General features: G+C 45.6%; 1 protein-coding gene across 9 annotated transcripts in view; it reads left to right on the forward strand.

The window, feature by feature from the left end:
* The window catches only part of Ptprg (protein tyrosine phosphatase receptor type G), a 674,743-nt gene that overhangs the window by 392,773 nt on the left and 268,542 nt on the right, over positions 1 to 13,428 (forward strand). For all 9 annotated transcript variants that reach the window (XM_087181616.1, XM_087181619.1, XM_087181612.1 and 6 more), the window contains one exon: positions 7,343 to 7,491. In XM_087181616.1, the coding sequence (XP_087037742.1) occupies positions 7,343 to 7,491 (149 nt within the window). The remainder of the gene's footprint in view (positions 1 to 7,342; positions 7,492 to 13,428) is intronic.

Here is a 13,428-nt window from a genome sequence, read left to right on the forward strand (position 1 = left end):
TTGCAGCATTAGCTTCTCACTACACGATCAGAAGTTAGACCTAGATGGTGCTTCTGATGTGTATTAACAAGCTGTGGCCGCCTCTGAATTTTAACTATTGGAAGGGCTGTTTGTCTTACCGTTTTGTCGGCTACTTTTTCTTAAATCCTGCACCAAGGACACATAGCAAACACATTGTGCCATTAGCATTTCGCTTCCATTTCCCACTTTCTGTTGGTTTATTGTCTTTGCCTGTGCTCTGTGCCTGGCACAGTTGCTTTCAAGAAATGGATGTTTAAAAAAAAAAGAAATGGATGTTAAATGAATAAAAGATCGGTACCAGGGCATTGATGTAGTTCCGTAGGTCAGAAGGGCTTCCTAGTACGTAAAGTTAACATACACACGCCTAAGGAGACTCTTGCATTCACTTTATCTGGCCTCGGAACTTTTATGTAGGGTAGCATGAAATCTTAAGGACAAATGAATTGCTGTCCGGTATTTTAAAAAATAGACTCTTAGCTGCAATCCTTGCTAGGACTCCTTCCGGAAGTGCGTATGACCTGGGCCGAGTAGTGTAGGTGTGGCTTTGCTGCTCCCCCCACACACAGGGTGAGCCTCCTCGAGGTCCAGCAAGGTCTGATGCGGAAAGACGCTCTGCTCTCAGGTGTTCATTGCCATCCTCAGCCCACGCTGACTGCGCCTCTCTGCAGCCCTCAAGGATTGCTGCCTCTTCCTGCTGGAGACACTCATCGGAGCCTGCGGTCATCCGTCAGGGCTTTGCCATGCCACCTCCTCGATGATGAGCTCCCTGCCAAGTTCATGGCCTGCGCTGCTTCGTGACACCCCCAGCCCTGAACCCCAGAGTGGTTCCGGAGCATGGGCCTGGTCGCCCAAGTGCATCATGCAGGCCAAAGCCTTCAGCGGTCTTCTGTTGAGAAAGGAAATCTGTGTGCGTGTGTCCTCCCGTCTTTCTATCCTTTTTGTTCTGTTGTTGGTCATGCCTTTTCCTTCTCTCCCACCTTTCCTTTCCCCACTCTGTCCTCTGGTGTCGCTCGAGGCCTCTTGGTATGTTTGTGCCTGTGTCCACTCCTGCCCTGCCACTGGTCCCTGCCTGTCCTGTTTCCTGACTTCTTCCATGGAGCTGGCCACCGAAGAGAAGTGCAGTGTTTGCCTTTGTTTCTTTGCTTGTTTAGTGTTACTGGGATCGACCCAGGCCTCACTCGTGCTCGGCAAGCCTTCGACCACTGAGCTACTCCCCAGCCTGGAAAATTTAAGTTAAAAAATGTTTTTATTTGTTTTATCTACAGAATTAGAGACTTTGGTAATGACAGTAACCTGACTCTAGTCTCATTTCAATAAAACCTGATAAAGTTGGATGGGAGGGCCCAGGGAAATGAAATGTACAAGTAATTCCTCAAGTTTGCTTCCCTTGAGAGTAGACTTCCTTGGTACCCAGGCTTTACCTTTATCTTCATTCCAGTCCCACCACACTCACCCCAGCTCTCTATGGTTCTCAGTGCGGGTAGATGAGGGACATGGAAGACAGCCTAGCCCCCTTCTGTTTAACTCTTGAGTGTGGTGTGTGTCACTGAACTATTGGTCACTTTGCTTATGAAGAGGCTGCCAAGTAGACAAGTTTGGAAACATCTGGGTGTTGAGCATCAGACACCTTGGGGCAGCTCTGAGTAGCTCAACGTTACCCAGAAGAAAACATTTAAAGGTTTTCAAAAATCTTTTCTTCTTTGGGGGAATGTTAAGTACGCATTGGCTCTTTGCTTTGTAAACCGTCCTGTCTGAAAGGCCCTGATTGTTAAGTGCTTTCACGGTCCAGTCTTACCTGAGTCCTGGGCTCGCTCTCTGGCTTGACACTACAATCTCTCTCTCGTGTGTTAAGCCCCATTTCATTTCTGCCATGGCTGTAGCCCTGGACCCGCATTCAGTGGTAGGAACCAGTTCCTGCTAAGGGAGAAGTCGGATTACCCAGTTGCCCCGAACTGAGGGTTGCTTTGGAGACCCCCTTTTTCCAACACAGAATGCTCTGGAAGACTGCCATCTGTCGTATCTTCCACTGTGAAAGGTTAATATAAGCGCCTGGCTCCATTTAGCCATGAGCTCCGTGAGACCAGGATAATCCTGGGCCTCGCTGCGTCTTGGCTGTCGGCTTGCTCCCCTTCAGCACATCCAGTGTCTCCTGAATCTCTGTGGGAAGTTCCCAACTTTTGTTTCTAACAAGTGCTCCTTGAAGGCCTTCGTGGAGTAGACAGAAGAATCCCTGTCATTCCCGCATCTGATTTGTTTGCCTCCCTGTTACTTTCTTATTTCCTCTCTCAACTGAACCAAGGACGTGGCATTCTCTGGGGACAAAGACCCACTGCGCCTCACTCCTCGTTGCTGCCTCACCCTCCAGCCTTTGGTCCCATGCTTTTCTCTGGGTGCCACAGGAGCTTTGTACGACCTGCTTCTCTTTTGCTTTTTCCCACCCTTTTCTTCACCAGCAATTGCTCAGTAAATATTTGAGGAAATGTTGGAAAAACATGTTTGGAGAACTTAGTGGGAGACTGGTGCTAGAGGCCATGCATCCTGACTTTCCTACAGGAGCTTGGCTTCTGCCAGGGCCCCAGGGCTCCCTCACCCCAATGCAGGTGTGGTGGGCGTGGTCTGGGGCTCCTGCTGCTACGATCCAGTGGTGCTAGGCCTTTCTGACCCGACCTTGTTAGTGTTGAAAAGAAACCAGCAGGTAAGATGGTAAGCAGCTAATTCTTCTTTAACTCCTATCATGTGCTGCTGTTTACACAGAACACTTGACTCAGCCCTGCCTGTATGTCCGTGTTGAACTCAATTTATAGTGTTGCTGGGTGTCCTGCAAAGAATGTCACCATGGTCCAGGACTCAGTCACCCTTCAGGCCTCAGAGAAAACAGAAATTCCTTACTGAAGTTGTGGCCTGCCTTCCGTCCTGCTCCTGCCCTGGGCGCAGCCCTGGGAGACTCCAGGAAAGCCCAGGACCTTCTCCCTCCTGTCTGAGCAGAACTTAGGTAACGGCTGCTTTGTGCAGTAATGTCAGTGTGCATTGCTGTCTGGACGTCCAGACTTAGTCTTCTCTCCATTCCCTGGGAAGTCTCTGCTGCCCGGTTCCAGTTACTCCCAAATGACCCTGGGGTGCCTCGGATGGATTCTAGTCCAGGTCTGGCTCTGGAGTCCAGCTGGTCAGCTCCACCTGTGCCCGGACTTCACTTCTCACTTCCAGATGGCGTAGACCCTGAGGCCTGGTAGGAGCTGCTGCTGCGGAATGGGGCGTCTCAGATGAGAAACCCTGCACATGGTTCCCCTCGTTCCCCTCACTTTCTTGGATTCTGCCTTGATTTCACCACCCTCCTAAGTGTTGGGGAGCAGTTTGTCCCGTTAGAGGGGGTTATTCTACGCAGTCCATTGGCACCCCCTTCCCCTCTACCTGTTTGTGTCAACGCGGGCTACTGAGTGGCTTGTATCACAGACGCTTCTCACAGTTCTAGAGACCTAGACCTGAAGTTCACAGTTGAGGCACCAGCAGATTCCACCTTCTCACTTGTGCACATGTGGATGGGCTCAGGGTCTCCTCGGGCATGAGTTTCATAGGGACACGAATCCATCTGTGAGGACTTGTCCCTCATCAGCGACCCATTTCCTCATGCCACCATGTTGGGGATTAAAGCTTCAGTGTGTAAACCTTGAGAAAATATATTCAGTCTATAATATCATTGCTTTCAGTCTATCTGTTGGCTTGCCGCCTCCCTAATGTTTGCCTTATTTATATCCTGCTATAACTACTGTTGTTTTAAATTTTATGTTTATTGATTATACTTTTTTTTTGTACAATTGGGGATTGAACCCAGAGCCTAGAAAACCACTCTCCAGGGAGCTACCTTCTCAACCCTTTTTAAATTTTATTTTATTCTGAGACAAGGTCTCGCTAAGTCAACCAGGCAAGCCTCAAACTTGGCAACCCTCCTGCCTCAGCCTCAGAAGTAGCTGGGAATACAGTCATGTACCACCATGCCCCACATATTTATTATTCTTACCATATTATTTACTGGCTTCCTTTCAGCTTGCTTATTTTATTTTTATTAAATGAAATAATTTTAAAAGATAATCTTTTCTGTCAGCACCATAAAAGAAAAAACCATTGGTGTACGACATTGGTAGACTTGTTAAAAATATGCCTACAATCTATGAAAATAAATCAGTTTCCTGTGTTATTCTCCTTTATAGTTACTTTTGGGGAAGAGGGGGGAGAAATGAATGCATATCAGGAAAATCCAGAGCTTTTCATTTCCTTGATAAAATCAAATGGGGAGAGCTAATCAACAATAGGCAGTGTGTGTTTTCGGTGTGTTTTAAAGAAGGGGGAGCACCCAGTCACCTCCTGAGGTCTCTTCCCAGGAGAAATCCTGGCTGCACTGTCCCTTGCTGTCCTCTCTGCCTCTGGTTCTTGTTCCTTCCTTGGAAGGTGGGTTGCTTTCAAATCGAGCTGTGGCAGGTGGCCCTGCACTGCCCTCCCTTGCTGTGCAGGAGCTCTGGTCCTCTGCTGCTCACAGTGGTGCCCAGTGATTTCTGCTGATTGGGTCCCCAGCCCTGTGCTCTGTGATTGTGGACCGTGATTCTCTCTGGGTGTGAAAGCAGCGTTGCCCTGCGGGTACTGTTAATGCTCTACCTTTCAACTTGCTGGAAATTGAGGCCCAGAGAAGTGGAGTAACATGCCTAAGGCCACACCTTTCTTTTTTCTTTTATTTGTAGTGCTGGGATTGAACCCGGGGTCCTCACACTGACTTGCATCCCCTGTCCAGTTTTTATTACTTTTGTTTTGAAACAGGACCCCACTAAGTTGTCCAGGCTAGGCTCAAACTTACAGTCCTCCTGTCTCAGCCTCCCAGAGTGCCAGTACTTTCCCAGGGGTTGTAGGTTGTGCCACCGTGCTCAGTCAGAGCACTCTCATTTGAGTTCATGCTCATAAAACATAATGTATTCTATGCTCTTTACCTTTGCTCCATTCTGTTTGGAAGCAGTGCTGTCACCAGGGGTCATTAAGAAATTGATAACTGGGAATGTTCTTGCTTCCCACTTTCATATGTAAACTAAACTCTGAGCCACTTTTAGAAGGAGTATTATGTGCATGTAGCATGCGTAAGAAATGCTACAAAATGAAAAACAAGATGAATGTTTCAGATTGTACAGTTTTCTAATTATGCCTTTAATTATTCATATAAAACAAGTAAAATGACCTGTGACAGAGATACAAATGATTTAGGTAAAATCAAATATTCATCGGATGATGCCGAGACCCTGGTGTATTGTAACAGACATTCTGAACATCACTGCCTTCCTCCCTTGGATGCAAAACTTTAAATATAGAATTTATAGCAGGCTGAGAATAATCAACAGTGTTAAGGCTCTGCTGAGCTAATGCCTAGGCATTTTGACATTGGAGGGAAAAGTATGGATAGTATGTAATTTTTAAAAGCTATCTTTCAATGTATTTATGTGTATATCAATTTTATAGTATTTTAGATAATATTTTGTTTTCTGAGATTTTTTTGGGGGGGGGCACCGGGGATCGAACTTGGGACCTTGCGCTTGGGAGGCAGGCGGCGGAAACACTGAGGTAAATCCCCGGCCCTATTATATTTTAAGGTATAGTGAAATGATAGGCCCTCTGCCTTTTTTTTACATTTTCAGTTTCTTTTAAAAAATCAAAAGGAGATAGTAAATAGTCTGTAACCCACCAACATTATATCTGACTTGAATTTTAGTGTGGTTAAATAAAGTTTTATTCGAACAGAGCCTCTGGTGTACTCTCTCCAGCTGCTTCTGTGCTGCAGAGGTGAGGTCAGGTCATGAAAATCCTCTGCAAAGCCTAAAATATGCATGAAATTGCCCTTAGCAGGAAGCATGCTGACCCTTGTTCTAAAACATGCCCCAAACAGAATAAAGTTGGAACAATGCCCTGACATGTCTAATTGGCACCAGAAACACTTGCTTCATTTCATCCTTTAATTTGCTGCACCACTAATTGAACATTCACTGTATATTTTTCAGAAGTTGGGGAAAAACTGCCTTTTGAATGCAATAAAAAGGGATTTATATGAGCAGGGTTTCTTCACTTGCGTTTAATGCTTCCTTTATACACAGAAATACTGAAACTAATTGCCCTGTTTTAGAAATGGGTCATTAGTTTAGTCCCTATCTTTTATGGTGACCTAATTTGCATGCCAGATTTCTCTCTGAGGCCCTGGCTGGGCTCTCTAGGCAGAGGTAACAATGAGGGTTTGAGGGCTTTCTCATGGCTTGAGCAAGCTTTTGGTCGTAAGCCATTCAGTATATTGGCTGGCACCTAACATGTATTTAGCAGCCAATAAGAATTTGTTAAATGTATGAATGAATCCACTTGAGAAAAAAGAGGAGAATATATCCCTGGTAAAATAGAAACTATTTTGTATGCATTTGATTTTCCATACCTTTTGCAAAAATAAAGTTTTCTTTTTTTTTTAATCAAGTTTTCTTTTAGTACAAATCCAAGTTATTCTTGAATTCTCTTCCCCATGACTCAAGGAGAGAAATGTGTATTTGAAATTTAGGGTTTGAATTTGGTGGAGGTTCTCAATGCTGTGGAGGTTCTCAATGCTGTGGATACTCTCATGTGTGCTCTTTCTCATGGGCTAAGGGAGATTTTCTAATGCTTCAAATTAAAAGAGGCAGTAGAGGAAATGCAATTATCGGCCAGTATTAGAGTGACTTAATGAGAGATGTTGCACAACATTTCCTTGGGCATCGCTATCTAATATAAAATGTTCGATCCCCAGTCCCCGCCGTCTTCCCACTAGTGTCACCTTTATCCTGGAGGAACCTGCATTTTCCCTCTGACTTCTTGCTTAGGTTTTTGATTGAAGAAATGTGCCATTAATTGTTGGCTTATTATATATATTTCCCACATCATCCCTGACCTTGAATCTGAGGGCAGCCCCAGGAATTGGTGTTAAAAAGCAGCATCTCGCTCTCCAGATAATTTTGATCTTCTAGCAAATGTAGAAGACACTGACTCACAGCCATTTGCTCTGTCGTTGTCTCTATTTTTTTCCCAAGCTGTTAAATGGACAAGAAATATTGAGATCCTTCCCTGGGAATTGTCATGATTTAGAACCATGATCTGAGAGCATTCTGCAGCTAGAATATTTTAATTTGTTCCGACTGGTAGTTGTGACTTGTGTTTTCATAGCTATATGAGGAAATAGTTCACATCTGGTAATCAAGCTTTATTAAAAGTAACAGAAGAAATCCCTAGTCTAGGTATGGAACTCATTTTGTTTTTCTTGTTCTCTTCCATTTTGCAGTTGCCATCCTTCTCAAAGATGACTATTTCGTCAGTGGTGCTGGCCTGCCTGGCAGATTCAAAGCTGAGAAGGTGGAATTTCACTGGGGCCACAGCAATGGCTCTGCGGGCTCGGAACACAGTGTCAATGGCAGAAGGTTTCCGGTGGAGGTGAGAGAAATGGGGAATCTCAGAGTACAGCAGTATGTGGGGTGTTTGCATGACTCGCATGCTGTGTCCTTACCCCTCAGACTGCCTGCAGATCAAACTTGGGCAATGCCTCATTTCTTTTTTTTTTTTTTGGTACCGGGGATCGAACTCGGGTCCTTGCCACTTGCGCAGCAGAAGGCGAAACCACTGAGCTAAATCCCCGGCCCTGAAATGCCTCATTTCTTATCTGGAATCCTTTGTGGGTAGCATGGCAGCTGGATGCCCCTCTGGTATCCCATCTTCATTTAGGTAGAGAAACAGAAACAGCACAGGCATCTTGGCTTGCTTGAGTAGACTCAGCCCGGGCCAGTGAAGTCATGGTTTGCCTCCTCTGACACGGTTTTTCACATCCATGTCTGAAACCTTAAGAGGTGGCTTTTTGTATAAAACTTGGGTGACTACTGTCACTCACTAGAAAATGGATAAAGTAGTGACATATGAAGAAGAGTCTCAGACCCTTCTCGGAGTTCCACAGTTGTGTGTAGGCGTTGTGTTTTATTTTGTTCTGTTTTCTCTTGTCAGCTACTGAGAAAGAGACTGTAACCATCAGCGGTCTGAATTGCTCTGTTAACCTCACTGGGATCATCGGGGACATTCTGGTTCAGTCCTCAGTCACTTTATGTCAGTTTTCTTGCAGATACATGCTGCTGGCCAGAAGGAAGTGTTGGTGCTCTGGATCTTCTACTGAGGAGGGGTAGGAGGGGAGCACATCACTAAGTCACCTAGGAGTGGCAGTGCCCTTCCGTGCCCGCCTGTCAGTGTTCTTTCAGTGTGGGAAACACATCTGTTCATTGGTTGGTTGTCGGCTGTCTCCCCGTGGCAAGCTTTGCAAGTCTGGTAGAATGAAATGGGTGTGGTGCCATTGTCTGGCTGTCCTTAAACGTGGAGTGACTGGACTGGTAGCTGCTAGAATTGGAGGAGCAAAGGAATATTTTCAACTCTTAGTGTTTCATAATTCATCTTGTGGCTTGAAATCCCCTACAAAAGGAAAATACTCTGTGTAGATTTGGGTGTAGCTTACAGGGCTCATTCTCTTGCCAGCCCACTGACTGACCTCTGGGTATCCTTGAAGCTCACAGGTAGAACCTTTACAAATGAGGAGATCATTAGTGTCTCTTTGTTTCTAGACGCTTTTGGTGAGACAATGGAAAACACGCTGTTTCTGGAGCTGTATGCTCAGAACACAGATCGCTTCTGTGATACCCAAATGTGGAATTTTGCCCCAGTAGCAGACATCATTCTGCACTGGCTGTCAGCTGCTAGGTCTCTAAGTCTGTTCACTTTTGCCACCGTCCACCTGGGGAGAGTGTTCACATTTCAGGATTAGGACTCAAGCCTCAGAAGATTGTCCCTCCTTCAGACCCAATCATAAGTCCAGGCCTTTGGAACTTCTGCTCCTGTGAGCCCCTCATTATACACTAATTTTGCTAGAATGGCTTCCAGAACTCAGAACGTAACTCTTTGCTACTTTATTGTGAACAATTCAAGGATACAAGTCTCCAGCCCGAAGAAGAGATACGTAGGGTGAGGCCTGGAAGAATATGAAGCCGGGAGCTTCTGTCCCCATGCAGCTGGCATGGGCTCCCATCCTGGCATGTGATCAGTTTTTGGTCACCCTCCTGTGAGCCTCCACCTTGTCAGCTGTCCTGTTCTTCGCACCCTGTGTTTCCAGTATCTTATGTAGACCCTCACAAAGCCCAGACAACCCTGGAGAAATGTTTGGACAGAAGCCGTTATGTAAAGCTCGTGGACCGGGTGGGGAAGCCTAGTGAGGCCTGTACCTTCAAGTTCTTGGTCTGTCTGTGCAGCAGAGAATACAGTGGACCTCGACTTATGAACTCAGTTCATTCCCGAGGGCCAGTTGTAACTCAAGTCGGTCAGTTGATGGCTCAGGCTCCTCTACACAGCCTTCAAAGTCTCTCCCTGTACACAGGCAGATCTCAGGCTCCTTAGACAGACCCCGGCCCCGGATTTCTCAGTGAACCCCACACAGGAAAGGATGCTGTCATGTTCCTTCCAGCACTCTTTAAGGGCTAACTCTGTATCTCAGACCCTCTGGAAGCACAAACAGCCGGCATTCAAGTCACAACTCCAAGACTTTAGTCCTAAGTTAAAACTAAAATTCAGGTCATTACCCAAGTTGTCAGGCTGGTCATAACTCAAGGGTCCACTGTATAGATAAAATCCCAGGATGGGAGTGCATCTCAGCTGCGTGGGGACACAAGCTCTTGGGTTTAAGACTCTTCAGTCCTCTGATCTCCCATCAGGCAACCAGGTCAAAGAATTTCTTCATGGGCTGCTCAAGGCAAAAGGGCAGGGCAGTATTAGTTTCTGTGACTCACCTTGGGAAGGAGACATTTGAACTTCTGGAGAGGGAGTTATGTGCCTGGAACCACAGATCAAAGGTAAACTACATGTCTGAATAGCATGTGCTTCTAATGGCCCATAGATGGCTTTCCTATCTACTGTTCCTAAGAAAATGCTTCCTGTTTTTTGTTGTCTCACTGACAGTTCTCAGTACCCAAACTGCCTGTGCACTAGGAGTCCTCTCTCTGTGGGACTTCTTGTCTCAGTCACACTAATTGTAAGTCTCCTGGGTGGAGTTTCTGCTTAATGGGCTGTCCTCGGTGTGAATGGAATGAATCATTTCTTAGAAATCCTAGCTTTATCTGTGCTTGGAAAACTGGATTCCTAGAAGCAAAATTGAATCATGTGTCTCAGTGCAGGGTTTGCCCTCAAGTCCTGCTGAGGGGTTCCCGTTGGCAGTGGAAGCTGAAGGGGTAGTTTGTGTCTGGCTGGCCTTGCTCAGAAGTCTCTTTGTCTTAGAATTGGGTTGCCATTTGTTCATTTAATGTTGTTCTGGACAAAAAACCTGTGCTTGAAAGCTTGAAAATTTCATCTGGCAGCTACTTTGGAAAAGATCATCTCTGAGCTAGGAATTTGGCTTCATTTGTGATCACATCTTCTAATGCGAAGACAACCTGTTTCCTCCTCATGCTTGATGGTGGAAAGATGCATAGTGTAAATATATATTCTTTTCAGACCTGATAACTTCAAAGGAATATTTCCATTTCCATTCCTTAAAGAGATTCATTGAATTCAGAAGCTGACTTGCAAAGGCAGCTATGGTGCTCAGACTTGCTTACTGGAACAAAGTTGCTTGCACTTTTCCCTTTTAAGTATGTCAGATGGTAACTGCCTATATTAATTGAGTTCCTCATGGAAGTCCATCTGGCTCATAACCGGCTTTCTTAAAATGTGATAAACATGTGAAATTTCTTTGTGGTATATTTGGAAAAACTTTAACTTCAGAGATTATAAAGGTAACTGGATCAAATTTCACTTTAAAATATGCATAGGAAACTCGCTCACTTTTGTCCAAAATGTGTGCAATATTTTACATTAGGTTGCTTTATTTGAGCTCTTGATTAACACTAGCTCTTTCTGAAGTTATTAGTTGTTTGACAACTCAGGGTTGGTTTATTTCTTTTCATATAGTTACTTTGTATTCCAAGGAACTAGAAGTAAGGAAATTCTAGTCTATTATGGAGTAATTTATCACCATTGAGGGCATCGATCAGTTGCCTTGTAGTACTGTGTATGAAGGCCAGAGAGGAGTCATTGTTGAAGATTGCGTTCGGATTGTTAAAAGATAGCAGTGGGTCTCAGCTGGTGATAGTGTCCTACCCCTGCCACCCAAGCCAGTGTAGATGCAGCAGTTTCTGGAGACTTTTTATTTATTTATTTGTTTGTTTATGTTTTGGTACCAGGGATCGAACTCAGGACCTTGCACTTTTGAGGCAGGCAGCGGAGCCACTGAGCTAAATCCCCGGCCCTGGAGACAGTTTTGGCTGCCTTATTGGCAGTGGAATGATACCAGTTTCTGGTGCATAGAGGCCAGGGATGCCGCTCCCATCCCTGCTGCAAGGAATTATTCGGTCCCCAGGTGTCACTAATGTTGCAGTTGTTCCAGAGAAAGCAGTGTGCTTCCTGGAATGGAGCCTTCCTTTTATCTTGCAGCATCACCTGAAGCACAGTTTGATGCTGGGGACTTGCTGTGTGGGAAGTTGCTCCAGCTTCTTCAGGTTTCTGCAGAGGAAGTGCACCTTGGGTTCTGTGCAGCAGCCTTTCTGGTCCTGCATCCTGTGATCTCTGCTGTGACAGTCTCAGCTTTGGGAATTTCAGCAGCTCTCCCAGTGCCTCTGGTCTGCGGGCCGACTTTTAAGCATGTGCCCCAAAAGATGCCAGATCTCTTCCCTGAGGATGCATAGCAAGAAACCCAACTTTGTAAGTTTTGCTGCTTCTCCGGAATTCTTTGAGGTCATCTACAACTTTGTAGGCATCCAGAAATTAGACCTTTCTGCATTTTCCTGGCTGAAGTCCTGGATTCAGCCTCATAATGGACACTCGAGGTACAACGGGCCTGACATACAAACAATGAGGGTTATAACCAGAATTTTAGTTTTAACTTAAGACCAAAGTCTTGAGTTAAGACCCGAATGCCGGCCGCTTGTGCTTCCAGAGGGTCTCAGATACAGAGTTAGCCCTTAAAAGTCCTGGAAGGAACATGACAGCATCCTTTCCTGTGTGGGGTTAACTGAGAAATCCTGGGCCAATGTCTCTGTAAGGACCCTGAGATCTGCCTGGAAGAAAATGTGGCCCAAAATTATACAGAAGAGAGACTTTGAAGGCAGTTGGCCAGCTTGAGTTACAACCAGCCCTCGGGAATGAATTGAGTTCATAAGTCAAGGGTCTGCTGTACTTGGTGTCATGGGTGACCAACGAAGTCCTTAAGAAAACAAAACCAAGGCACAGACTCTTCAGTAGCCAGCATTCCTTACAGCCCAGTTCAGGTTAGAAAAGAAAGGCGGAGTCATCGCAGTGCTGTGCCCGAGACTGGACCCACTTGGGTCCCTGTCCGCCTCTCCTCCCTCTGTTCAGCTTCCTTCCCTGCTTAGCAGCAGGCTTCTGTGGGGTGTCTTCTGGTGTACAGTCTGGGGACACAGTCACAGACCCTGCCTTCCACGTTTACCTTCTAGTGGCGACACAGACGGTGAACAGAGTAGCAACAGTGACTGTAGTTTCAGTTGTGATACGGTCTCTGAAGCAGAGGTTACACCTTGCCAGGAGTTGGAAGGTCTCAAACAGTGATATGTATGAAGATGGAAGGTATCAGTTGGAGCCTACTGGTAGAGCAAGGATATTCAAAGCCCCTGAGGCTGGTGATATTTGTAAGGGGAAAAGATAAAGAGAGATCAGTGTAGGTTTTGGTAAGCAGTGACCCTCAAAATGTCCATTCACCAACTCCTAGAACATGAATATATGTTCTTTTATTTGCCAAAAGGGATTTTGCAGATGTGACGAAGTATCCTTTAAAATCACAAAGCTTAGGCTAGGGATTTAGCTCCGTGGTTTCGCTGCCTGCTTCGCAAGCGCAAGGATCCGAGTTTGATCCCCAGTACCAAAAAAAAAAAAAAATCACAAAGCTTAGACTGTTACAGTGAATAGAACAGTGTGCTAGAGTAGGCTGCTCCAGCTCCTCTGTGGCCTGGGCTGTCTGTAATCTGTCCCACCAGTTACCTCTGATGACTTGCACCCCATCCTTGTCATCTCCTTAGTCCATGCTCAATTCCTGTTCTGTGGTTCGTAACTTAAATAAAGTTTTGTGCCGCACTATCCGGAATTGAATCATGGCGGGTTTCTACTAATAAGCGAAGCTGGAGTTAATTCAAAGAGAAACCTCCAGATGAAGCCTCTGAGAGCACCATTAAAGTAGAGGTTCGTTGCATGGTGGTTGTCTGAGGTCATTAAAATCTTATTTATTACAATGAGAGATTGCAGGAGTTGTTGATTCAGACCTATCGGTGCTTTATGAGTTGAATTCTTCAATAAGCTTAA

Source organism: Heterocephalus glaber, unplaced genomic scaffold, assembly GCF_053883595.1.
Source record: "Heterocephalus glaber isolate CG9 unplaced genomic scaffold, H.glaber_assembly_v1.0 deba00001472, whole genome shotgun sequence".
Classification (NCBI taxonomy): domain Eukaryota; kingdom Metazoa; phylum Chordata; class Mammalia; order Rodentia; family Bathyergidae; genus Heterocephalus; species Heterocephalus glaber.